The 27,155-nt window shown below is 39.3% G+C and overlaps 2 protein-coding genes across 2 annotated transcripts in view; both read left to right on the top strand.

The window, feature by feature from the left end:
- The first annotated feature begins 140 nt into the window (after window positions 1-140).
- On the top strand, window positions 141-17,902 carry Nudt21 (nudix hydrolase 21). Its single transcript, XM_046434686.1, has 7 exons — window positions 141-396; window positions 3,857-4,057; window positions 4,855-4,918; window positions 9,606-9,695; window positions 14,828-14,903; window positions 16,098-16,212; window positions 17,571-17,902. Exons 1-7 carry the CDS (start codon window positions 281-283, stop codon window positions 17,590-17,592), a joined length of 684 nt encoding a protein of 227 aa, XP_046290642.1. The 5' UTR covers window positions 141-280; the 3' UTR covers window positions 17,593-17,902.
- Window positions 17,903-26,006: 8,104 nt separating this feature from the next.
- Window positions 26,007-27,155, top strand: part of Amfr (autocrine motility factor receptor) — a 40,532-nt gene continuing 39,383 nt past the window's right edge. The window contains exon 1 of the mRNA XM_046434265.2: window positions 26,007-26,333. Coding sequence (XP_046290221.1) covers window positions 26,079-26,333 — 255 coding nt within the window. The 5' untranslated portion in view covers window positions 26,007-26,078. The remainder of the gene's footprint in view (window positions 26,334-27,155) is intronic.

The raw sequence follows: 27,155 nt of genomic DNA, 5'->3' as shown, positions 1-27,155 counted from the left end.
CGGAACCCATAAATCTGATTTACCAATGGAAGCTTCAGATACTGAGATCACCTCGCCAGCGATTGTCTCAATGGCTCTCGGCCTGGAAGGCCTCCGCCTCCCTACTTCCTGCCGCCAGAGAGCCCGGATTCACTTCCGGCGTGCGTTCGCCTTCTTTTGCGCTCTCCTGTTAATGGCGGGCGGCGGCTGGTGAGCGGGACGCTGATAACCACTGCCCGCACGGGGAAAGTCTCCCCTGACTCCCGCTTTCTGCTCCCCGCCATTTCCGGAGCTCGCCAGCATGTCTGTGGTTCCACCCAATCGTTCGCAGACGGGCTGGCCCCGGGGGGTCACCCAGTTTGGCAACAAGTACATCCAGCAGACCAAGCCCCTCACCCTGGAGCGCACCATCAACCTGTAAGTGCGGCGCGGCCTTGGCGGGCATCCCTGTCCTTGTGAGCGCTCCTAGTGACGTTTCTGCTTCCCGCGCGCCTTCAGTGGGTCGGCGGGTTGCACGCCTCCCCGCCACCCCGACGACCGCTCGGGGATGCCACTTTCCTCTCTTCCTCAGGCCCTTTCCTGGTCTTATAGCTCCTGGGGCTTAGAGTCCTACTTGGAAAAGTTTCGTTCATTTGAAAACAGAGCTTGTTCCCATTCCTCTGAATTCATTCATTCTGGTGAAATCGAGGTTTGCTTTGAACTAATTTTTTGTCACCTATCCGGAAGTAACCAGCTTCAAAATGTGGTTTTTATCTTTCCGATTCAGTGTTTATACTTTCACGTCACGTGTAGGGTATTTCTTTGTGTGTATTTACTGGAAACGAATGGTGTAACAGCATCCTTTTTGCAGTTTTCACTTTAACAGAGTAAGATTTCGGGACATATCTGTATGCAAGGGTTTAAGGTGTTCCACCCCCTTTTAAGTGCTGTATAGTATTTCACCTTACGAATACACCAACTTTAATCTGACTGCTCAGGGATACCTGGACTACCCTGTGCATTCACATGTCTTGTCTAACTCAGCAGCAGCATCCCGGGCACCAGTAGGCCTCAGTTTGGGAGTATGGACGCTGTTATGGTGGTGGGGCTTTTAGATAGTGGACGGAACCAGAGTATTGCCTCAGAGAACCCATGGCGGGCTGTTTTATTTTCAACATACCTTTCTCTTTAAGCATATCATTGCATTTCAAGGTCACTGTCAAACATAATCTTGTGGTACAAGTAATTGGTATTTGGGATGTGTCTTGCTCAAGATATTGTCTGTCTGGTGTTTTTTTTTTTTTTTTTTTTGGTACCAGTGGAGCTTAACCACTGAGACACATCCCCACCCCTTTTTATGTCTTATTTAGAGACAGAGTCTAGCTAAGTTGCTGAGGCTGGCTTTGATCTTGGAGATCCTCTTGCCTCAGCCTCCCAAGCTACTGGAATTACAGGTGTGTTGTGTGTGTGTGTAAGGGTCAGTATACTTTTTTTGATTTTTAGAGTTTGATTTTGAGGCAGTGTGGTGCTGACCATAATGGAGGAAGTGGCCAGTTTATACTGGTCTGTGTTTAAAAAAAATGCAAGGATTTGCTCCTTTTTTTTTTTTTTTTTTTTTTTGGTAAGACAGTCTAATTGTTTTATATTCAAATAAAAGTGTCTTGAAATGGAAAAGATGTTTATTATTGTTTGGCAAAGCAGTTGCTGGTTTGGAAATTTGGATAATAAAAATATTAGGTTTATAAAATTTGGAATTAGTTGATAACTCATGTGTATAAATGTTAAAACCTTAGGTATTAATTACATTAACATGTAGTAGTGCTTTAATTTGATACTACTTTTTAAAAGTCCTCATATAAGATTCCTATGAAACGGAAAAGACGAGTTCTTTTAAAAATGGATGAAAGCACAATTTCTGGATTATTTTCAGTCACGATGTGAACTAGGTCCCACTTGAGCTTTTGTTTGTTTTTGCATTGATTACTTGATTACTGGATCAGTTTGCAACAGGCCATTATGTAGAATTGATGCTGCGAACAAAATGTTTTGATTTTTGACCTTGTCTCAAAATAAAAAAAGGACTGGGGATGTAGCCCATTGGTAAAGCACCTCTGGGTTAAATCCTCAGTATATTTAAAAAAAAAAAAAAGTTATGTATTGGGGCTGTGGATGTAGCCCAATGGTAAAACACCCCTGCGTTAAATCCTCAATATATTAAAAAAGTTATGAATCGATTTATAATACTTTTCATATAAATATGATATTTAGAAATAATTGTTGTGTTGTGAATGGCAATTCCCCTGGCTGAGTAATGATCTATTAAATTGAAAACAAGTCCCCTGTCCCCCAGAGTATTTTCATCTATGAAATACCGTGTGAATGCTTACTTTGTACCAGGCAGTGTGCCTAATACAGGATAAAGAGTGATAAGAAAGATGTAGCCAACCCCTGCTTTATGATGCTTATAATAGAATAACATGTATGTATTTGGGCTGGCACTTTGATTTCACAGCTGAAAATTCAAACTTTTCATCTTGATAACATTTCCTTCTTGCTATGGGAGCTGGCTCTTTCAAAAGAGATGTGTTATCTTTCTAATTTAGGTTCTGAGAACTACATGTTATGTAAAGCATTTTAAAAATATTACCTGACACATAGTGCTGTGTGCTCCTGCTAACATTGACAATGTTAGATTTACCATTGGGTCTCCTGGGAAAAGTTCCTTATAATCTTTAATGCATCCTGGAAGGGATATTTTTTTTAATGTATTTTAAAGCTACTTTATTTTTGCCTAGAATTTGGCTTCTGTAATTAAAGTAACTTTTTTGTTTGGATAATTTTGATTTCCCTTTTCAAGAATGGCTGAGTGGCTAGACCCATTGGCACCTGCCTATAATCCTAGTTGCCCTAGAGGCCAAGGCAAGAGGATCACAAGTTTGAGGCCAACCTCACCAACTTAGAACCTGTCTCAAAATAATAAAAAGAGCTGGGCATGTGAAAAGTGCCCTGGATTCAATTCCCTTAAAAAAAAAAAAAAAAAAAGAATGGATTGGGTATGTAGTATGTCAAGGGCTTTTGATAGAATGTGGCTAAGAAATTTTTATTGAAAGTCTTATATAATCAAGGTATTACAGGGTGGCTTGTGATAAAATACACACGTGTGGTTTTTAACTCTGTAAGGAAAAAATTGATCTTTACTAAATAAGATGACAGCTGTCTTCAACAATATAAACCATATTTTGAGTTCTTGATAAGGAAAAGTGTATTCAGATTAGATATGATGGGTAGAAGATTCAAATGAGAGGGAAAGAATGAGGATACTGAATAGAATAATTTGCAGAAGGCTAAGAAGGCCTCTTTGTAGGTTTAGAGAGGAAAGAACATAGGAAAGTTGATATGGAAAAGCTTTTGGTGCTAGAAAAATTTGATCATAATTGACTGCGAGAAATGAAAAATAATTAGAGAAATGCTTAGTATATAGGAAAAAGGGGGATTAGCTATTAGCACCTATAGTTAATAGAATTTATGACTAGAGTATTAGAGGAATCAGGTTGGTAATTATTGATATAGCAGCCATGGTTTAAAACCAAAGTATTACCAATATCTAGATAACCACCTCTCTAAGCATTTAAGGGCCTTATAGTAGCATTATCTATGCCTGAAAGTTCATTTATGGAATAGCCACTTGATCATAATGGTTTTCTGATTTCAAGACTTCAGAGAGCAATATTCTATTCTCTGCTATTTCATTTGTTAATTGTGTAACTTTAGACAAATCCTAAGTCTCTGAGCACAAAGATAACACTTTTGATTATGTTTTCTTTTGATGTAGTTGGTATCTGTTATGGCAAATTATGGTTATCAGTTCTCATACTAGATGTTTATTTTTGGATCACAGGTACCCTCTTACCAATTATACTTTTGGTACAAAAGAACCCCTCTATGAGAAGGACAGCTCTGTTGCAGCCAGATTTCAGCGCATGAGGGAAGAATTTGATAAAATTGGAATGAGAAGGACTGTAGAAGGGGTTCTGATTGTACATGAGCACCGGCTACCCCATGTGTTACTGCTACAGCTGGGAACAACTTTCTTCAAATTGTAAGTGGTGTTGGAATGAACAGCAAGACAACTTTTAATAGGTTGGCTGGCTTATGTAACAGTTTTAGTCCCTAGTCATTTATTCATTTCAACAAACACTGTTCAGTAGAGTCTTTTGAAAGGAAAAAAAAGTGTGTTTTCTCCAGGACAGTGCTCATTTATTTTTCAAAGCAGAAATCTGCACATTTCTATTATTATTGATGTTAATGATTGAGCTTGGAAGAAACCCCATGGAACAGATTAGTTCAAGCTCAGTTTCCAGATGTCAGCATAGTATTACTAAGAGCAATTGATGTTTATTTCTTTCTTAGAATGGTGTTTTCTAGTCTCATTTTAATATAGTTCAATCATTTGACCTCATAAATCTTTTAATATTTACTTGGCCCACAGCTTTTTGATTAATTATACCAAAAAAGAAAGTTCTCAGAAACTTAGATTGAAATTCTTGAAAAATGTCCAGACCTAAACAATGTGGTCTATGCTTTCTGGGCATTTCTAGACTCCATTATTATGGGATAGATTTCAGAGAGAATATTGGGATGAATTGGTGTCCAGTAGTTACCTTTATGTTTATACTGGGTTATATATTTTTTCTGTTTAAAACCAGCACAATATACTGTTAGTCTGATGAATTAACATTATGAATTCAACTTTCCAGAATGTTCTTTCCCCTGCTTTTGACATTTGTTTGTTCTGAGTGCCTTATATGACATTGAGAGAAATAATTACTATTGTATTTTTGTTGTTATCCCCAAATTGTATTAAGTTGAAAGCTGAAATTCTTAACCTTTATACAGACCTGGTGGTGAACTTAACCCAGGAGAAGATGAAGTTGAAGGACTAAAACGCTTAATGACAGAGGTATTTTTCTGTTTAACCACTTTGACAGTTTAATTGGCCATCTGAATATCATCAACTTATATATAATTTTGTTTTTGTCTTGTGAAAGGGATAAATTTATTGTGAATATTTAGTTTTTAATAAATACAGCTTAAATCTCAGTGTTAGTATAATATTTATTTTCTGAAAGTTGAACTTACAAGTTTATCTAAACATTTTAAAAATTGAGATGTTGATGTAACAATAATGATAAATAAAAGCCCGCATTTCTTGAGTATTTACTATTCTGGACAGTGTTCTAGATGTTTTACATATAGTCACTCCTTTAATCATCACAGCAGTTCTGGGAAGTAGGTACTATTATTATTAATCCTATTTTACAGATACGGATACTGGGATATAGATAGTTTTGATATTATACTGCTACTGTGTAGTGGAGCTGGAGACATGAATGCTCATAGTTTTGTTCCAAAATAAGTCTCTAAAATTTGCCCAAATTGTACTACTTTTTTAAAAAAATCATTCTAATGTCTACCTCTTAATAGTTGGATTCAAATATGTAGATACTGAAAACTGTAGGTTGTTTTAATGATTGATTTTTTTTTCATATTTAAAATGCAGTCTTCCTCTAAATAATACAATTAATCCATACCTTCTGCAAAACCCTTGATGCACAGAGAAGCAAAGGAGAACCAGAATTAAAATCACCTAAAGATAAACTTTAGGTATAAGTTCAACTTTCAGAAAATAAACATTATACTAACACTTGGGTTTAAGTTGTCATTATGAACTTATTTGGTTGGTTTTTCTAGTACTTGTTTCTTTTTAATATGATTTTTTTAATTTGTTTTTTCATTTGTTGATAGACCTTTATTTACTTATATGGGTGCTGAGAACCGAATCCAGTGCCTCACACATGCCAGGCAAGTGCGGTGCCGCTCAGCCCCAGCCCCAGCCCCTTTCTAGTACTTGTTAAAGTGCGTTATAACTTTTCATTTCCTGTGCTTGGATATACGTAGATTGAATCTACCTGCTTACCTATGCTTCTGAAAACCCCACCAAAGAGGCAGGAAAGGGATATCTTTAAAAACATATAAATCCAATAGGATTGAAGGAGTGCAAAAAGAAACAACGTAATTTTTGGAGGAGCTAGGAGGGGCAAATAATGATTGACTTAGCAGAAGCCTCAGTCCAGAAGGAGAGCAGAGTAGAATTTAACTGTGAAGAACACCAGAGTCTGAGGAATTAGAGGTGCCAGGTACATTTGAAGGTCGGTGCTTGAATGGGTTGAAAGCTAGATAAGTCTGTATAAGATTGATGTATTGTAGCGCTGGGGTTGTGGCTCTGTGGCAGAGAGCTTGCCTAGCATGTGTGAGACACTGTGTTTGAGTCTCAGCACCACATATAAATAATTAATAAATAAAATAAAGATCCATCTACAATTAAAAAATATGAAATAAAAAGATGTATTTATATAGCTAGATTGTCTTCTCCTACTCTGTACAATTAGGCAGAGTGGCTGGGGATTGATTCTACAGAGAAAGCAATGGAATCAGAGAATGAAACCTTCAATGAAAGGTTTAGGGGACGGGGAGAAGTAAGTGAAAGTTTCCATCCTGAATAATGTCTCCAACTCTGAAGCGAGCTCAGAGCATCTAGTGATAGATGGAGCAGAACTATATAAAAAAATTTCCGGCCAGCTGACGGAATGTTAACAATTAGGCTTACATACCCAGGCAGAAGGCTGAAGATTTTGTTTCTGGAGAGAGGGACCAGTCTAAGGAAAACTCCCAAGTGACGCTATTTGGGAGTCTTCCTGAAGAAATAGCATAGCCCTGCCATTCATTCACCCAGAGATGTTAATTAAACCTCTTATGCTTTATTCTTAATTGTGAGCAGATAACAAGTATACTAGACTTGTGGGAAAGGCTTTTTAATAAGAGAGGTCAAAAGAAGCAAAAGGGGGCTGGATGTTGCTCATTGGTAGAGTGCTTGCCTGGCATGACTCCATCTCTAGTATTACAAAAGTACATGTGTACATAGATACATTTTTAAAAAAACGGAATTCAAGAGAAGTGGAAAATTCAGTGACAAAACTGTGATTAATTTTCTTGGTACAATAAGAGAAGATATTGTGGGTCTGGGGTTGTGGCTCAGTGGTAGAGCACTTGCCTTGAACGTGTGAGGCACTGGGTTCGATCCTCAGCACCACATAGAAATAAATAAATAAATAAAGGTATTTAAAAAAAAGGGAAGATATTGTATCTATGAGACAAAGCGTCCTTTAAAAAAGATTTTAACCAACCCAAAATAAAACCTCATGAATATTTTTTAAAATGTTAGGGCAAAAAACTCAGTGGTGGGTTAAAAGGTAGTTCATACTATCAGAAAATAAAATGAAAAGGTAAAAAGAATGTAGATTAGGAAAAAACAAAATTAGTGTTCATTTTTAAAATGACCAATATAAACTATAGGTAAATAGAACTGAGGAATAAGAATTAGCAAAACATAATTTGAGACAATTTCCCAAGCCCAAAGGACATCTGAAAAGACCTCCTGGTCTGCCCTCTATAAAGAGTATTTAAAAATCCACCCAAAGGTACATCATTATGAAAATTTAGACCAATGATGATAGAAGGTACTCAAAGCTTCCAAAGAGGAGAGGAGTGGCTAGGCAGCCATACACGTTAATACAAGCATCAAAATCAGAAATGGCATCAGACTGCCGACAAAGAATACTGGAAGCTAAAAGATACTAGAGCATGCTCCTGTAATTCTGAGAGAATGTGATTTCCATCCTAGCATTTCCTGTCTAAAGTCTTACAAGTCAAGGGTACGGGTAAAATAGTTATTTCCAGACATGAAGAGATTCAAAAACTGGTATTATTCCTTATACCTTTGCTTAGGAAACTTCAGAGGGTTTTCACTACCACAATGAAGAAGTAAACTAAGACTGAAGATATAGGATCAGAATATTAGAGAGCATCAAACTGTAGGTGAAAGGTCAAGGGAAGCCCTAGGACTCTAGCTGTGCGAAGCAGGGCTGAGTGCATCTAGTGTAGATTGGAGCATAACATCTCTTTGAAAAAGTGAAATTGATAGAGTAATTTGATGCTTAAATTGAGAAGAAATTTAAATTATTATGTGGGAATAAATATAGTGATAGTAAATGAAATCAAACATTTATCAACTCTAAAGAAAAAAAAATAGTTCTAAAAATAAGGAAATGTAATTGTCGTTTACTAGTCACTATTGTGACTGATCTACCCAAGTATATTAATTTGTTGATAATGAGAGAATGTAGGGAGAAAAAGTATGAGTGGGTGATATGGTTTTAATATCTAAATTCTCTTGTGTAATAGAGGGAGATAATAGGATTCTCTAGGTTTTTAAAATTGAAAAGTAAGCCTGGTGTGTTGGCACATTCCTGTAATCCCAGCTGCTCAAAGAGGCTGAGGCAGGAAGATCTCAAGTTCAAAGCTAGTCTCAGCAACTTAGGCCCTAAGCAACTTAGTGAGACTATTTCAAAATAAAAATAAAAAAGCCTGGGGATGTAGCTCATAGGTTAAATACCCCTGGGTTCAATCTCTGGTTATCCCCCCCAGCAATAAAATAAAAGTAATCAAGAAATGGTCATAAAAGAATGTGTTTAAAAATGTAACTTTACGTTGGATAAATCTCAACCAGGTGATAAAGGTTGGTATTAGTGGTAAGTGGTACCCTTGATGTGATGCTGTAAGAGTGGCACTTTGCCTCTGTGGTCCTCCTCCCAAAGATTCATTATCTCAGTCTAATTGAGAGACTTTCTACAGAAGCTGACCAGTAGACTTCAGAACTGTCAAGATCATCAAAAACAAGGAAAGTCTGAGAATCTGGCATAGTCCATAGAAGCCCCAGGACAAATGATGACCAAATATATTGTGATATCCTAAATGGGATCTTAGGACTCAGAAAGGACATCAGGTGAAAAACTAAGGATTTCTGAGTAAACTATGGATTTCAATTGGTAATTATGTATTGGTATTGGTTCATTAGTTACAAAAGGAGAAACCAGGTGTAGGGAACATGGAAAGTCTTTGAACTATCTTTATGAGTTTTCTGGTCGTCTAAAACAGTATGTTTAAAAATAGAGGCAACAGAGGAATAAACAGCTGAGTTGAATGTTGCAGCCAGTGGGAACAGGTGAAGCGGAACAGATAACTTCCCTTTCTTACTATATGAACCTTGTAGAACCATTTTTGAACAATGAAAATGTATAGATTATAATTTTGATCAAGTTAACTAAGTTTAATGTTACACAGAATAATAAAAACGAAGATTGTGTATTTTGAAAATATTTCTAACTTGGTTAGGTAGAGGATTTATAGAAGCTCTAGTTGATTCTAGAGAAACTGTTGTATTGCTGGTTGATGTAATTGACTGATGACCTTGGGTTTTCTGTGTATACCCAGAGCACAGTAACAGATTTGTTGGCCCTATATAGCATTATGTTCATAGTAGCATGCTAATTTTGAACCAACAGTGTCTATCTTGGGCAGAATGACATAGATAATAAACAAGGAATTATAGAGAGGAAATATATAAGGAAGGTACATTAACTAGCTGTATATCTCTACTAGGAGTGCTGCCAGAAATAGTTTCTTCATCAAAGAAGGGTGTTCGTGAGTAAGTATGTTTAGTTTACTAGCTATGTCATTTCTTTTGACAGATACTGGGTCGTCAAGATGGGGTCCTGCAAGACTGGGTCATTGATGACTGCATTGGTAACTGGTGGAGACCAAATTTTGAACCTCCTCAGGTCAGTGTTCAGTTATCTTTGCTGGGCATTTGGAGAAACAAAAAGATGATTAAATTCTAGACATTTAAAAAATGATCAAAGTACTATTTGACTTTGAGTTTTCTTTTCTCCCCTCCTTCATTTAGTTAACAAATGACAATGCCACATATTCATTTCTTTCAAAGGAAAAGTTTAAAAATATACAAAAGTAGAGAGACTAGTAATAAATGAATCCTGTTACTGTCATCCACCAACTCATGGTCATACATGTTTTTATCTGCTTAGATTTTTGTGAGGCGAATCCTAGATATCATTTCACTTGTAAATACTTCAGTTTGAATCATAAAAGATAAGGACCTTTTAAACATAACCATGATGCTACCATTATTGTACTAAAAAATGAGAAATAGTTCATAATATCATATATAGTCACTGTTTTTACTGTCTTGATTATTTCTATTTTATATTTGTTTCAATTAGCATAGTTTTTTTTTTAACTCCTACAGATTGTCTCTTTCTTTTTGTAATTTATTAATGATGAAAACAGGCTATTTAAAGTCTTAGTGTTTCCTTTGCTGATTTGCATCCCCCTTTTTTCATTGGACACGTATTTCTTTCTCCTGTATGTCCTATAAATTGATAGTTTGATCAAAAGATTGAATTCAGTCTTTATGGGGAGAAGAGGGAGTAACAAGGCTTATCATTGATGATATATTTATATGTCTATTCCTGTGTAACAGATTATAGGTTGAGCATTTCTAAAATCAAGCATTTAAGTCCAGAGTGCTGTGGTTGACATGACACTCAAAAAGTTTTTGGTTTTAGAATTTTTGATTTTTTAATTAGGGATATTCAACTGGTTAAGTCTTTACCAGTATTCCAAAAATCTGAAAAAAATTCCAAAATCTGAAGTGCTTTGGTTCTAAGCATTTCTGATAAGGTAAAATCAACCTATATACCTCAAAACTTAGTGGCCTAAATAACAGAAATGTGTTATCTTAGTTTCCCAGGGTTAGGCATCTGGAAACTACCTTGCAGGGTAGTTCAGCTTAGGGTCTCATGAAGTTAAATTGGCAACTGGGACTGCATCGCTGGGATAGTCTCTGATCCCAAGCTCACATGTAAACCCTCAGTTCCTTCTGGGCTGTTGGACTAAAGGCGTCAGTTTTTGCTGGCTGTTGACACAAGGCCTCCCTCAATTACTTGTCATAAGAACATCTCCAAAGGATAACTTTCAGTAATGCAACTGGCTTCCTCAATTGGCTTGTAATTGAAGAGATGGTGGGTGACAGTGAAAGTGACCACAGGGGAAGCTACAGTTTCTTATACCTCATCTAAGCAGTGGAATACCATTGATGCTGATGTACGTTATTGACCACCTTCTAGTGCATTGGGAGAACACTCCACAAAGGTGTGAATGCAAGGAGACAGGAATCATTGGGTGTCATCTAGAGGCTGGCATCCCCATCTGGTATTTAGAATATCTGGTTGTTTCGTTTTATAATATTAACTAATTGATGAGAATTTCCTGGATCTGTGAATTCATTAGGTTTGTAACACTTATGTAAAGATAAATTGTTGCTTATTTATAAAGAGGTGTATAATGTGTATAAGAAAAAATATTCTTTTTTTCTTTTACTTACCAGTTTTCAGAAGAATGAGTTCATTATTTAGCATCCTGCAGACACTTGACTTTCTTCAAAATAAGACATAGACTTTGGTGCAGATAGTTCTGGAAGTGATTACAGGAAACAGAAGAGTATAAGGAGAGAGGGAGAGGAGAGTAGCAGCTGCAGAATTTTTTTTTTTTTTTTAAAGGAGGAGGAGGAACATTATTATTGATCTAATTACAACTGAGGGCAACTAAATGAATCCAGCTAAGGACTATCAGCAGCCATGTGGACTGTACTTCAGAATTGCCCATCAGAAAGACAGAGAGCAGACTCTTTCCCTGCCGCTGCTGAGTCCCACAGAGGCTCAGGTACATTCAAGATTGGCTTTACCCATTTGGTATAAAGCGGCTGGAGGTATGAAGACTGTCCTCATTCATGAAGGCCTTACACATGGAATATGCAAAGCTGCTGGAACCTTAGATAAGAGACAAGCCCAGGGGCTGGGTTGTGGCTCAGTGGTAGAGTGCTTGCCTAGCACGTGCACCACATAAAATAAAAGAATAAAATAAAGCTAAAAAAAAAAAGGAGAGACAAGCCCATCTTTGTGTGCTTGCATCCGACTGTAATGAGCCCATGTGTGTCAAGTTCGAGGAGGCCCTTTGTGCTAAGCACAATATCAGCCTAATTAAGATAGATGACAGCAAGAAACTGGGAGAATAGGTAGGCTTCTGTCAAATTGATTGAAAGGGCAAATCTCTTAAAGTGGTTAACAGTTTTATAGTGCTTAAGGACTATGGCAAAGAATCTCAGGTCAAGGATGTCATCAAAGAGTACTTCAAATGCAAGAAATAAGCAAATAAAAAAATGTGGTTTGTGCACACACATACACACACACACAGAAAAGAAGAAAGAAGGCCAGAGACCCCTCTCGCATCGTGTGAGAGTTACATTAACTCCCTTGCACTTTCATGTTGGGTCTGAGCATGAGTTGAGAGATGTTTCAGGGTTTGGAAAAGCTTAGATTCTGAAAAACAGGGAGCGGAACAATAGCAGAAAGCAGGGAAATTTCTGACACTTCCAAACACAGCTGCCCTGAAATCTGAGGGAGAATGTGGTTCTGTCATATTGGGCATAAAAATCACGTTTTAGGGGCTGGGGCTGCGGCTCAGTGGTACAGTGCTTGCTTAGCATATGTGAAGCACTGGTTCAATTCTCTGCATCACATAAAAAAATAAAGATATTGTGTCCAGCTACAACTACAATATATTTTAAAAAGTATGTTTCAGTAACCTTTTGAAGTGTCAGTATGACCTCAGGAATTTAAATATATTTGATTTATTTTAATCTATTGTAGTGATTGATAATGTTATTGATGCTTAGATTTTCCTACTTTGGCTAGTGAAGGAACATCTTAAAGTTGGATCCTGCATTCTTTTGGCCAGTCAAAGGCCCTGTGGCTTGATATCTTCTTTGCATGACAGGATGTTCTAGGTCAAGCAATCCACAAAATATTTGCCAAACGAAAGATGATTCTGTGCTCTCTCATTTGACTGTCTTGCATAGCAGAGGGAAAGGAGGACACAGGGCTTGGAAGTGCTAGTGCACATTGCCTAAGAATTGCTGAGAACACATCTGTCTGTGTCCCGGCTTTAATTCCATATAGGAAAAAAAAAATTGCTTTTTGTTCAAAAAGACACAGAGCAAACAAATCCCATCATTACGTACAGCTATAATGCACCAATAAAAAAATGTGGAAAGAAAAAAATAATCAGAGCAATTATTCTTAACTGGTTTTGGTTTTTTGAACATTATCTGACCTAATTGGAAATTGCTTTACAGTCTACTTTCTGAATACTCTCATCCATCTCCCCTGCCATGGTCCTAGAATGCTTCCCTTTGCTGAAGTCCTGGCAGTATCAGGTACAAAAGGATTGTATGGTTATTTAGTAAACCTAGAATTTTAGGTAGGCCCCAGTGGGAAGAAGTTACGAAATTATAAGCTCCCTACAGTCTTTTCAGAAAAGAGTGTAATTGCCTTAGACATTAAGTCCAGGACTGTAGAAGACAGGCTTAAAAAAAAAAAAAAAAAGGAACTGTTGCTTCAAGTGGAAGAAAATTAGGGTAATGGCACTCACTTTGGTTTGGTCACAGTTTGGGAGCTTTTGTTATATGGGAGCCATAAGTTTTATTTTTAATTTTTTTTTTTATGTGCTATTTAAGTCACTTCTCAAATCTTTGCTGCTAGTGTGTTTGTTTCTCTGCTGCTAATGTGTCTAAGGGACCTCCAAAGCCTTGGACATCACCTCAAACCATTTTCTTTAGGAATGGCTGTGATGTATAATGAAGCTAGCCCAAATTCTGGTTAGGAGCCAGTGAGTAACACGATGAAAAGCGACATAGACTTTTATAATTAGATAAAGAGTCGAACAGATGCTGTTGAATTTTGGCTTCACTACTTAGCAGAGTCATCTTGGGAAAGGTTCTTGGTCTCTTTTAGTAGAAGTTATAAAATGTAGATGATGATAATACCTCCTTTTGGCAGCATCTACTTTTTCTACCTTCCCTTTATGTCTATTTTCAGCACTTTTTAATTCTCTTGCCCTCCAATAAAACTCCAGAAGCAAAATAGATTTCTGAATGTATTGTGGGGACATATAGCAGAAGTTTTGTTAAGTATACATGGTAGGGTTGGGGGAAAAATCCCTTAGTTTTTTTTTTTGTTGTTGTTGTTGTTTAAAATTTTGGTGGATTGAACTCAGGCTTTCACATATGCTGGTCAGGCAATCTACCACTCAGTTATGCCCCTAGCCCTTACCTAGTAGTTTCTTTCTCTAATTCTTTTTACCCCTTTAAATTGTCTAAAATATTTTCTCCATTTTACCAAGCAATTATACTTTGTCCAACTGGCAGAACTCCGATTACTTGGCTTGTCTAGTGTGTGCTGTGTATGTGTAGTTGGGAGGGTTGTTGAGGGAAGAAGGAACACAAAGCATCTTGTCAAATACCTCACAGGCTATATTTAAACTTTTAACATAGTAAACATGTTCCACATAGGATTCTAGAGCATTTTACCTTGTAATGATATTTTAAAACAGTAATGACACTAAAGTCAAACTTCATCATGTTGTAAATTTCTTAGGGCCATAAATTATGTGATTTCATATTTAGTTGTCTTGAATTTTATATTTTATATTCATATAAAATGACAAGTACTTATAACTACTTGTTATTTTATATGAATGAAAATACTTATTTATTAGTATACCTTTTAGGTAATCTGTCCTGGTAATTGGAAAACTAGAAAATAATATTCTACCATCAGTTTACAGTGTATTGGGGAATAAACATATAAAGAAATAAACGCATGTGATGGAGTACATGTTAAATTAAAATTGTGTTTAGAATATAAAGAACTTGGTCTGAGAAGGGTTCATAGTTGGCCTTAGCGTCTGAAATGTGAGATATTGATGATTAAAGGTGGGGAGGTAGAAAGAATTGTTGGTTTTGAAAACTACAAATTACTCTCATTTGTTATTTTAGTATCCATATATTCCTGCACACATTACAAAACCTAAGGAACATAAGAAGTTGTTTCTGGTTCAACTTCAAGAGAAAGGTAAGTTTTTTTTGGTGGGGGGGTGGGGGTAATAGGGATTAAACTCTGGTACTTGACCACTGAGCCATATCCCCAGCCCTATATTTAGAGACAGGCTCTCACTGAGTTGCTTGTGCCTTGCTTTTGCTGAGGCTGGCTTTGAGCTCATGATTCTTGTGTCTCAGCCTCCCAGGTCACTGGGATTACAGTTGTGCACCACAGTTATTTTGGTTTTTGAAGGTACATCTAAACACTTGTAGAATGTTTTCAAGGATATTTCTATTTGTGTTTTTTCCAGGTTACTAGAGGTTTTTTTGTTTATTTTTAATTGTAAAACCAAAAACGTGGCATGTTCATGCAGAATTACTTTAGTTTCTCTTAGTTGTGCCAGTCATGGTATTGAGGGAAAAGTAAATTTAGAACCTAACATACCAGATTATAGTAGTATTTTTCATTTTTTGCCAGAGGTAGGAGGGAGTCTAGGGATTTAACCCAGGGACAATTTACTACTGAGCCACATCCTCATCCCCCCCCCCCTTGTTTTTTTAATCTTTAGTTGTAGATAGACGTAGTACCTTTTTATTTGTTTATTTTTATGTGGTGCCGGGGATCAAACTCCACCACTGAGCCACAATCCCAGCCCATCCTTAGCCCTTTTTATTTTTGATTTTGGGATGTGGTCTCACTAAGTTGCTTAGGGCCTTGCTGAATTGCTGAACTGGCCTTGAACTTGCTATCTCAGCCACCTGAGCCTCTGGGATTATAGGCAAGCATCACTATGCCTTGCAGATGATGGTATTTTAATACTTTTTCAGCTCTTGGTATTGGTTTTCATATTGTGAAAAACTAGTGAAACCTTAAAGAGAGTCTTGGCCTGTTATGTGATTTAACAAGAAATGATTCCATTTTTTACAAGGGTTTTATAATGGGATTCAAAATGAATTATAACCCCAAGGCTATTTTCTCCTTTCTCCTGGAGCAGTACTTATAATCAAGTTGTACATGTTGTTAATACCTTGGATCTCTTAAGAGAATCGGTTAGTTTCAAATGTGTGACTGATCTCTAGCATAGAAGACACAACCAAAATTTATGAGAATTATCTTTTTTCTCAGACGTGTTTTTCAGGTTTAAAATTGTGTATTAATTTGAAATAAAATAGAATCAGTGACTATATGAGAAGTTACAGAAAACGAATCCTGTTTTGTTTATTTTAGCATTGTTTGCAGTCCCTAAAAATTACAAGCTGGTAGCTGCACCACTGTTTGAATTGTATGACAATGCACCAGGATATGGACCCATCATTTCTAGTCTCCCTCAGCTGTTGAGCAGGTATGGAAAGTTGCACATTTTCTCATCCATTTAAATTGTCGAATTTAAAATATTCAGAGCCACTTGAGAAGGGGCAGGTCACAAAATCTGGTATTTAAGGAAACTAAAACTGTAGGTTGACTCTTGGGGTCAAGTATAAACCAATTGGCATGATGTTCTGACATTTATGTAACTGCTTCCTGAGATCTGATATTCTCTATAGTTAAGCTTGAGTTCTTCATTCAAAAAGGTAGTGGTGAAATAGTCAACAGTATATAAGGGAGTCTATATAAAACTGTGGAAATTGAATCTCTTGGTGTAATATATTCTCTTTCCTTTTTGGAATTTACTATATTTGGCTTAAATTAGGGCATATGAGATTAATTTCCAAATTTTTACATGGAGTTTAAATTTTTAGGCAGATAAATTGATGAGAAATGGATTTTTTAAAAGTTGTATTGGTTAAAGTTTTTAGAACTAACCACAGATAAGAATTGTATAATACCATGGTGATTATGGATGTAGAGTCTATGTCAGTGTTTATATTTGAATTATACTTTCACTAGTGATAATGTGACCTTGGACAAACTTTTATACCCATTTGTGTGTTTCTTCATCTGTATATGAGAAAAAAGTGGAACAACACGTAAAATGTTTAGAACAGTGCTAGGTTCCAGGTAAGTACTAAATAAATGCTAGTTTAAAAACTACTTCAGTAGTGATTTTAGCCCTGTATGAAAGCTTGTTAAATATGAAATCAGCCTTCTTAGTCACTAATCAAACTTGGTCTTTTGTTCTTCCACTTTGGTCTCTTGATGAGTTATAAGTTGAAGTATGGTATATGAAAAAAAAATTGATGGGCGTGGTGGTGCACAGTGGTTTGGGAAGTTGAGACAGGAGGATCGCGAGTTCAAAGCCAATCTCAGCAAAAATCGAGCCGCTAAACAACTCAGTGAGACCCTGTCTCTAAATAAAGTACAAAAAATAGGGCTTGGGATGGGGCTCTATGGTTGAATACCCCTGAGTTCAATCCCCAGTACTCAAAAATGAAAAGAAAAAAAAAAGTGTTCATTTAAACTCCTACCTGTCGGGTATAGAACTGTGCTGAGTGATCAGAATACAAGGACATGTAAAAACTTTTCCTGCCTTCAAGGAACTTGATAATTGACAATTAATCAAATATATAGTCTTTAATTTTTTTTCAATATAAGTATCCAGCAACACTTATCTAATGTAGAAGGCAATGATTGGTGAGATACAAAATGGTAATCATGTCAAGGGAGGGTAGAAACATCCTGATTGGTTCCCTTATCATCTACAGTGGAAACTATGTAACAAATACTGTTTTTAATCAAGGTATTGTTCTTTTTAAAATTCAGGTTCAATTTTATATACAACTGAATACCTGCAGCAGAGGAGAAGTAAAAGAAGCCGTCTCTGTGAGCACAGCTATACACAGTGTAGAAGAATAAACGTCTTAGTAAAGTTTTTTTGGTTTTTATCCCTTTCCCAATCCCTAAATTGCCGCCTACTTTCTATTGTTTGAATAGTAAAGTTAATATGAGGAACTAGAGAGTGGTGTAAACAAATATGATAATGTTTATTTACTTTTGGTTCTACTCATAATTTTTTGTACAACATTAAAGAAAGCAAACTTCTTTCTATTTGTATTCTTTTTTTAATTTCTCATTAAACTTTGAAAAGCTCAAAAGTTGAGGATTGTTCTTTCCCTCCTTTAGGCTGGTGAATGTTAAAACAGTGGCAGTTTAGGTTAGTTGAGTTTGTGGGACCCTTGCTTCAGTACCATTTTGGGGCACATAATCCAAACCCATTACTGATATTTGTGATGAGGATCTTTCATTACTTTTGGGAGCTAATTTGTCTGATTGAGTCCAAGGTGCAATTCCTGTACCACACTCTTGTGAATTCTCTTGCTGAGAACTCCCGGGATATTAACTTACCAGTATGTTTTACAGCCATCTAGGCCTTAGTAACAACAGATATTAAACATATGGGAAATCATTAAAATATGCTGGGTTAGCAAAGTCATGGGAATTGGTACAAAAAAGAGACCCTTCTAGATAGAGCTCATGTAGTGTTGTTTTTTTATACAGTGGGGTTAATAATTATTTGTGGTATTATGAAATTGTTTTTTAATTATCCTTAGAGCCATGGTAATACTATTAGGTTATAAAGTCTCAGCTTGCAGAGTTATCTCAACTAACTTGAGTTTATATCCATAGAGACGGAAACCTTGTTTTAGCAAGTGACAAAAGCCTTTAAAATTTTTTTTGGAATAATCAAAACCAACTGAACTCTGGGTGCAGGGTAGAAGACAGATTTTGTCAGCATAAGAGAAAAGTACCAAATTTTTAAAAACTTATATGAACACCATCCAGTTAGGTTCAATGGGACTCTGCTGGTTGCACCATTACTTTATGGTCAAAAGTATATTGTTTATGTGTCATTATAGACTTGTTGACTATAGGATTAATGTGAAAGAAATCTTGCAAGGTATAGCTTGCAAGTTTGGTAAGTTTTTGATAGGTAGAGATGAACTTTTGATTAGTTCATATATTTTTATGGTACTGATCACAGGGTTGGTATTCTGAATATGGAGTGGTCAAAGATACGTCATGCTCTTCCCTATTCAGACCTGATCGGGCCAAGAGTGGCTGAGGAATTGTAAACATTCACATTTATTTAGTTGGAGTCATGTCAGATCTTCACACGGTTGTGAAGTAGTGACTGTACCTGTGCTCATTCTTTGTAATAGGTGAGTACCAATCTTCCTGACCAAAAGTGAAGAGTTTTGTCCTTTGAAAAAGTCACTAGTCCTTTGAATAGTCCTCTTCCCTCAAGGGCTAACAGTCTTGTCCCTCTGATTTACATTAGCATATTTCTAATGTTTAGTTTTACTGGTTAGAGTCTTTAGTTGATCCTTCAGGTTGGGGAATATAGAGATGCAGATGGGTTGATCCAGTTCACTTCCCATGACTGCTTTGGCATCTAAGTGAAAAGATAACATTTCAGATGTGAGCTCTTGCAATTCTGGGAGGGTGGTGATTTAAACATGCTGTCTAAAGAGTGTTTGAGTTGAAGTCATCTGATTCAAGGCCAGTTATTGCCCTTTGTAACTCACACTTTGACCTAGAAAATCTTGGTCACTTGTACAAGTTCTACAGTCAGTCATCTATATACCAGAACCTATTGCCCTTTGTAACTCACACTTTGACCTAGAAAATCTTGGTCACTTGTACAAGTTCTACAGTCAGTCATCTATATACCAGAACCTAGTGAGCAAAACCTTTAAGTTGGCTGGGTTACTGATCTTGGGATGTAAGAGATCTGGTTTTGAATGTAAAATTCATATTGCACAATCACCAACTAAAACTTGGATCCCAATATTCTAAGTTTCATAGTGGATATAGAACCTGAGGGTTAAAATTTGGTTTGTTTCTTTTAAGCCTTAAAAGAGAATGTGTGCACTGATTCATGTTAAAATTGTCTAATTCATAATTTCTTACCATACTCCTTCAGGGACTGTTTTAAAATTTGCATTCCAATGATCTTCATGCTAAATATTGGATAGTTTTTAACCCTTGATTAACAGGCATATTTTTCAGTACTTACTGTGTCCCAGATTGTCTACAAATGAAAGCCCACTTTTGCAATTTATAACCAGGATTTATGCTATCTTATTTTCCATGAGTAATCCAAGTAGTACATATTCTGTTTAAAACAGTATACTAAGTGGCACTACAAAATGTTTATAAAAAAGTAGGGGGAGGAACTTTTTAGATCAGTTTTAGTTCTTGTTTGAAGTCATATTCAGTATTGACATCCCTTTAGAGGAAAATGAGATTTTTAATGCTATTTTAAGCATTTTAATTTTTTTCCTCCTTTTTTAAAAAAGTAGGCAATACTTAAAATGGCATAGTTCTGTACATAATTTGTACTGTAACATTTCAAAGTTTTTGAATAATCAGCATTCAGTTATTTTTGGAATTTAAAGGTCCCATTAAATTAGCATTAATTGTATTTGGATAAAATGTAGTAACGAAATAGTAGGTCTGTTTTCTTACAAAAGAGGTGGAGGACGACCTTCACATTCATCAGGCCAGCAACTGTCAGCTTACAGTTTCCTTTCTTAGATAATCTGACACTTAGGTCCGCAGCTATTACTACTTGCTCAGTCACCTGAGATGAAATGCTTGGAGTTGCTTTTCCATATTTTAGTTCCTCAAATGTAATGTTTTTACTATTATGTTTGGAACAATGTGTGCTGATCGATAAGGCTGTTGCAGAGAATTTGCAGCTTTAGATGTTGCCTTGCCAAAGAAGGCTTAGTGGGTTTTCTCTGTAATACAAGTCAGCTTCTGTAATATAAGACTTGATGTTCCCATACTTATTCCACTTGTTTTTACATCACTTATTGTATGGGTTAAACTCATTTCAAGGGATTTGCTTTTGTTATTTAAATGTGTAATGAGAGCCTAGGATTCCCAATGAATCTGGAGGCTGAAGCAGGAGGACTGAAAGTTCAAGGCCAACCTCAGCAACTTAGCAAGACCCTGTTGCAAAATATAAAATTTAAAAGGCTGGAGATATAGCTCAGTGGTAAAACACCCCTGGATTCAATCCTCAGTACCTGCTTCACCCCAAGAAAATAAACGTAATATGAGAAATAATAAATAATACTGTTATTTGACTTGAGCAATGCTTCACCCGCTCTCCGATTTTTCTGTGCTGGGGATCTAACCCAGGGCCTTGCCCATGCTTAGCAAGTGCTCTATCACTGAGCTACATCCTGGCCCTAAATTTCTATTGTTCTTTTTGTTTTGCCATGTTGGGGATTGAACCCAGGACCAATTAATCTACCACTGAGCTATGTTACCATCCCCATAAAATGCATTTTAATATTAGTTCATAAGTATCAAACCTGTTTTGTGGGAAAAAAACACTAAGACCTATAAGTCTAAATTAAGCCAAGTTAGGTGTATTTTTTAATCCCGGGAATTGTTAAGAATAAAGTTGGGAAGGTATGTTGATTAACAGCCAAGTGCAGACAAACACATCTAACCTCAGTGACTTGGGAGGCTGAGGCAGGATGATTGCAGCTTTGAGGCCAGCTTCAGGAATTTAGTGAGGCCCTAAGCCATTTAGTGAGACCCTGTTTTGAAATTAAATAAAAAATGCTGGGGAATGTAGCTCAGTGGCAAAGCATCCTTGGGTTCAATCCCCAGTACCCGCCCCCCAAATATGTTGGTTATACTGTTCTATTGAAGGAAAAATCAATGTTTAAAAACTGAAACTTTTGGCTGGGGGTGGAGCTCAGTGGTAGGGCACTTGCCCAGCATGCATGAGAGGCCCAGAGTTCAATCCCCAGCACCACAAAACAAGAACTTTTGATTACTGTATTCACATCATGGTATACAAGTACCATTTACAGTTTGGCTTTGAGAATTTTTCTGATATTGTTTATAGGAAATGTATAAAAGAAATGGTTTGAAGTTTTGGTTATATTTTTATATTTGTAAAGCAAGAGTTTGATTAAAATGGTCACTGTTCTTTTTTATTTCATTGTCATTTCAATAAAAATACTTAAAACAGAATTACTGACTGGGATAGTCCTATGTGCGCCAGTAGAAGTCTCACACTGTTTTTTTCCAGTATTATTGGCTGCGGGTTGTTGGTAAGAGACAGCTGGCCCATGTTGAGAGCCTGTTGGCCTAGGCCATTGATGCTGCCCCTCCTTTGGCTCCCCATTGTGTATGAGCGAGTTTTTAGCCAGTTTGGTTTCCTGCAGTTGAAGGGGGCACTGGATTTGGAGCCTGTAGACTGATTTGGAAGTTGTAACTGTTAAGTGATAAACTGCATCTTGTTCGTATTATTGGGGACTCACTTTGTTCATGGGCAGAGAGTTGACTCCTTTTACCCCTCCAATTTGCACAGAAGTTGTGTGACACATCATGCCTGCTGGTTTACGTAATAATTTTTTTTTTTTTCCTGATTTGAACAACTTAGGTAGAAGTTAAAACATGAGCAATGGGTCAGGAATTTAAGAAGACACTTAGTACAGACTGGGGGTGTAGCTCAGTGATAGAGTACCCCTGCCCTGAGCTCAATCTCCACTACCTCCAAAAAAGAAAATAGTACAGAGCAAGTCAGTTGATCAACAGCCCTGCCTCAGTAGCGCCCCAAGATCTGACAAGATAGCTATTTCCGTACCCTTGCCTAATCTCAGTCATATAAGCTATACCTCTTAAAACAGGAGGAAGATAGATAAATTCAGGGGAAAAACAGAATATGTTTGCTTAAAAGGGTATAATTATCAAAACATCTTCAGCAAGACCCTACACAAAAACCAGACCAGAGATTCCCAGACCTAGGAAAGCAAAGATGAATAAGAACAGAGTCCAAACATGAATTCTGTCAAACCAATTCCAACTGGGTCCAGTCGGCCAGGCCAGCATGACCAAGGGCTGCCCTTAGGTTGTTAGCTAATGCAGTCCAGCAGTCCGGAGCCCAGAGGTGATACTTAGGTGGGATTTAACCATCTCCCTCCTACCCCCAATAAAAGCTGGACACAAGGGAGTTGTTGCTCTCTTCTTTGAGGGTGTTCCCCCACTTTTTTCTCCTGTAATAAACTTTGCTATACTTTACTAAGTCTCGAATCTGCTGGAAATCCTCCCTTGTGAAGATACAAGAGCTGAGAACACAATGCAGTCTGTAAGATCTTATCTCAGGTTCTTTCAGATCCCTCCGCTCTGCTCTAAGCTCCATCCCCAGCTTGCTTTTTTTTTTTAAAAGATAGGCTCTTGCTAAACTGCTGAGGCTGAGAACTTGTAATCCTCCTGCCTCAGCCTCCCAAGTAGCTGGGATTACAGGCCTGCACCACCATGCATGGCTTCCCTATAAATTTAGGTCTGTTTAGCAGTGTAACACATTGGTTCAGCTCGGGAGACTATTCCATAGGTAAGACTACTGGATTAGAGTGAAAGTTAGCTCCTTGGATTTTGAGAATCTTTGGGCAACAAAGCTACTCAGGCTTTCTCATAGGATGGTGAAAATCAAACGAGGTCATGCATATGAAAGGACTCCAGATATATTAAAATATGGAAATAGCAAATAATTGTCTAGATGTGACTCTTACACTGCATAAATTACTTTATTTGAAATGACACATTTATTTCCTTTAAGTCAAACCAAACCAGAATCACCGGGCTGGAGTTGTGGCTCAGTGGTAGAGTCCTTGCCTAGCACACGTGAGGCACTGGGTTCAATCCCCAGCACCACAATAAAAATAAAATAAGTAAACCAGAGTCCCATGTCACAAAGATGCTAGGAAATTCCGTCTTATCACTCACTGGGGTGAAGGGCCTCCTGTAAAGTCTCAAATCTAGAAGGCATAAATGGTACTGTGAAATGAGGGTGAGGGAAGCCTTAGCTCTCATCATGGATCCCTTAGGATTTCTTTTCCAAGCAGGACCATTCTCTTAAATTCTGGTGCTGTTGCCTCTACGCTACTGTGATTCGGGTATTCCCTCCTATGTCTGTGTTCCAACCTTTCTGGGCATACAAAGCATTCATTCCTTCTGTGTCCTGTCCCCTCCCCAGTCCTCTCGTGGAGTAGTAGTACCATTTCTTAATAGCAATTAAGAAATCCTGAGGCTGGTGCTGTGTGCTCTACGGTGCCCACATGAGGTCCCAGCTACTCAGGAGGCTGAGACAGGATGATTGCTTGAGCCCAGGGAGTTGCAGGCCAGCCTGGCCAACAGACCTACCCCTTGAAAAAATAAAAATAAAAATCCTTGGGACAAGGATGTACAAAGTAACTTCTTGGATTCGGAGGTGGAAAATGTTAAAAGAAAAATTCCTAATTATTCTAGTAAGATGTCCAGTCATAAAGTTTTAAATTATTTAAAAATGCAAGTGAAAAATAACCTTACATAGTCGCGTTAATTTTACCTGTTCCACATGTTGGGTTTTCAGAAAACTCAAGCTTCTAAAAGTTGGGAGTGAGGATTAATAAGGACAGATCTATTAGCAGGAGCCCCTCTTATGATGACAGGACAAGGATGGTGTGTATTGTAACTAATTGAATATGGATTGCAAATTAGTGTGGTTTAAAAAGTGTGTCAAATCAAGTCATTTAGTATGGTGACTCCTCTTTTGACCTGTAAAGTAGAATACTTCCCTGGAAAATTACCATATTTGTTCCCTCACCCCCCAAAATGAAGCCTTATTTTATTTTACCAATAAAGTTTACAGTTCCTTATTTTAATCAAATGACGCTTGGCAAAGAACCAAAGGGAATTTAAGTCTAACATTCATAAAGACTTTTTAAAAAATGCATGTGAACACTGCTTTTCAGTAAAACCAAACTTGTTTCATTGAAAACTCTATTTTATGTTTCTGAAAATTCCAAAGTGGTAATTAAACCTCCAAAGCACTTTTTTGTTTTGTAATTAATAGACTTTTAGAATTGGAATACAGGCATGAAAAATGATTTTAAAGTAATTTTCATCTTTCTCTTTAAAAAGTTTGGAAAATTCAACAACTGGTCTGGTCTAGGCACCACTATTACAGGTCTTGGGGTACAATGAGGAGGAATAAGACCCTTGAGATAACATTTTTTTTAGGTAGTTTAGTAAGTGCTTCGAGGTATAATGCACATTAAAATGCAACTCGCTGTTTAAAGCGAACAATTCAATGTTTTTTTTTTTGTGTGTGTGTGTATTCAGAGTTTTGCAACCATTTCAATTTTAGAAATTTTATCACTTCAATAAGAACATAGTACCTTTCAGCTATCACTCTAGTTCTCTCATCCTCCCATCCCTAAGCAACCATAGATCTACTGCCTGTTCTGGACATTTCATTTCAATGGAATTACATAATTTTTAAATTTTGGCTTCTTTGATTTAGGCAGTTTTCAAGGTTCATCAGTATTGTATCATATATTAATACTTCATTTTCATGGCCGAATAATATTCCACTGGATAAATTACCCACTCATAACTTGATGCACATTAGGGTTATCAAGGTTTGTGTCCAAGTTTTGTGTGGCTCCATATTGTCATTTCCCTCTGGTATATATCTAGGAGTGTAACTGCTAGGTCAAATGGTCACTCACGTTTACCTCTGAGGAAGTGACAGATAATTTTGTACCATTTTACCCTCCTTGCAGTGTATGAGGTAACACATTTATATGTCCTGCTAAACTAGCGGACAGAACTTCATACTGTTGGTTAATGCTCTTTTTGGCGGGGGTGGGGGGTGTCCAGGCCTCTGTTAATTTCCCCAGCACCACGTCCCCTCTGGGACACCAGGAAAGTTGCTAGGACTACAGGGGTCCCCAGGAGTAAACTGATTTTGGGGGGTTAGAGGAAACCCAGGGGCCCGAAGCCTGGTCCCCGGGCCCTGCGACCTGGCCACGGAGCCGGCCCGGAGCCGCCCGTCAGCGCCAGCGGGGCCGAGTCACCCTTGGGTTCGGGCCGGAGCGGGCGCCGCGGAGGATGCTGCTGGGTGTTGGCCCCCGAGTCTCTGGGCCCTGGCTTGCTCCCGCCTGGCGGCCGCGCGACCGCTGGGGGCGGAGGACGAAGGCCGCGCCCCCGCGCCTGTCCCGCCCGCGCCCCACTGGGGGCGGCGGCCCGCCCCGAGCCCGCCGAGGCTCTTCCGCGCCGGCAGGGGCAGCAGCGGGAGCGGCACGGGGCGGAGCGGCGCGAGCAACCAGGAGCGGCCCGGCCCGGCGCGGCGCGGCGGCGGCGGCAGCGGTAGCGGCAGCGACAGCGACGCCAGAGCCCGTGGGCGCCGTTCGCGAGGCCGCCGCAGGCGCCTGGCCGCAGCGCGGGGAGGCCTGGGGGCTGGAGGCCGCCGCCGCCGCCATGCCGCTGCTCTTCCTCGAGCGCTTCCCGTGGCCCAGCCTCCGCACCTACACGGGCCTCAGCGGCCTGGCCCTGCTCGGCACCATCGTCAGCGCCTACCGCGCCCTCAGCCAGCCCGAGGCCGGGCCCGGCGAGCCGGAGCCGCTAACGGCCCCGCTGCAGCCCGAGGCGCCCGTGCCCGCCCGGCCCGGCGCGGGGGGACCCCGGGCCCGCGACGTGGCCCAGTACCTGCTCTCGGACAGCCTCTTCGTCTGGGTGAGCGAGGCTGCCGGGGCGGGCGGGGGCGGGGCGGGGGCCGCCATGTCACCCATTATCCGTGGGGGCGTGGCTGGCTGGGGGTCCCCTCCCCCCGGGACCCCCGAGCGCGAGTCCGCGGGGCGCGGCCCCTCCGCGGCGGCCGTGAGGTGAGGCGCGGGCGCCCTCGGGGCTCGCGAGGGGGCGGCGGGGCGTGGGGCTGGGACGGGGTCGCGGGGGCGCGCCGCGGGGCCGGGCCGGGGAGCGAGCCGGGTTTCCGGGCGGCGGCGAGCGGGGCCGAGGGCAGGTGGGCCCGGGAGCGTGGGCCACCCAGGGCCCGGGCGGGCTGCAGGGGGCCGGAGCGCTCGGGGTGCTGTTGGCGGGTTCCGGGGGAGCGGCGGGGGCCGGGAGAGGAGGGTCCAGACGTTGGTGCTGAGCGTTCGGGGCAGTCGGGTTCCGAGACACGAGCGTCCCTCAACTTTTTCGTTTATTCACTTGTTCTTGCCGTTCAGTATCGGATTGTCCTCTGGGGGCGACCTGTGCCTCTTCTCCTGCGGCTCCTGCCTGCTGATCAGGACGCTTCCGTGGATGTCGGGGGCAGCAGGACGCTGACAGTGGAGGGCAGCCCCTGGGTCAATCGGGGCCCTCCTGCTAGCCGTCCGTTGTGTCACCAGCTTTCCAGTGTGCCCGTGTGACCGAACGGCACGCACGTGGCATTCAGGCTGGCTGGGTTTATTAGAGCAGAGCCTCACAGGTGGGCAGATCCGTAGTATTTGGGCCCAAGACTTGCTCTCACCTTGCACCTGATCCATCACCCCCACAGTGATTAGAAAAGTTGCTCCA

Source organism: Marmota monax, unplaced genomic scaffold (genome assembly GCF_021218885.2).
Source record: "Marmota monax isolate L192 unplaced genomic scaffold, Marmota_monax_Labrador192_F-V1.1 WCK01_AAM20220418_F8-fsc00024, whole genome shotgun sequence".
Classification (NCBI taxonomy): domain Eukaryota; kingdom Metazoa; phylum Chordata; class Mammalia; order Rodentia; family Sciuridae; genus Marmota; species Marmota monax.
The sequence above is the reverse complement of the archived record's forward strand: the minus strand, read 5'-3'. Positions and strand labels throughout refer to the sequence as shown.

What these genes read in the sequence shown, in the direction of transcription:
- Nudt21 (XM_046434686.1), top strand. Translation starts at nt 281, where the DNA reads ATGTCTGTGGTTCCACCCAATCGTTCGCAGACGGGCTGGCCCCGGGGG. An exon ending in CTGGAGCGCACCATCAACCT is followed by an intron (nt 397 to 3,856) that starts GTAAGTGCGGCG and finishes TTTGGATCACAG; the next exon opens with GTACCCTCTTACCAATTATA. An exon ending in CAAATTTTGAACCTCCTCAG is followed by an intron (nt 9,696 to 14,827) that starts GTCAGTGTTCAG and finishes TTGTTATTTTAG; the next exon opens with TATCCATATATTCCTGCACA.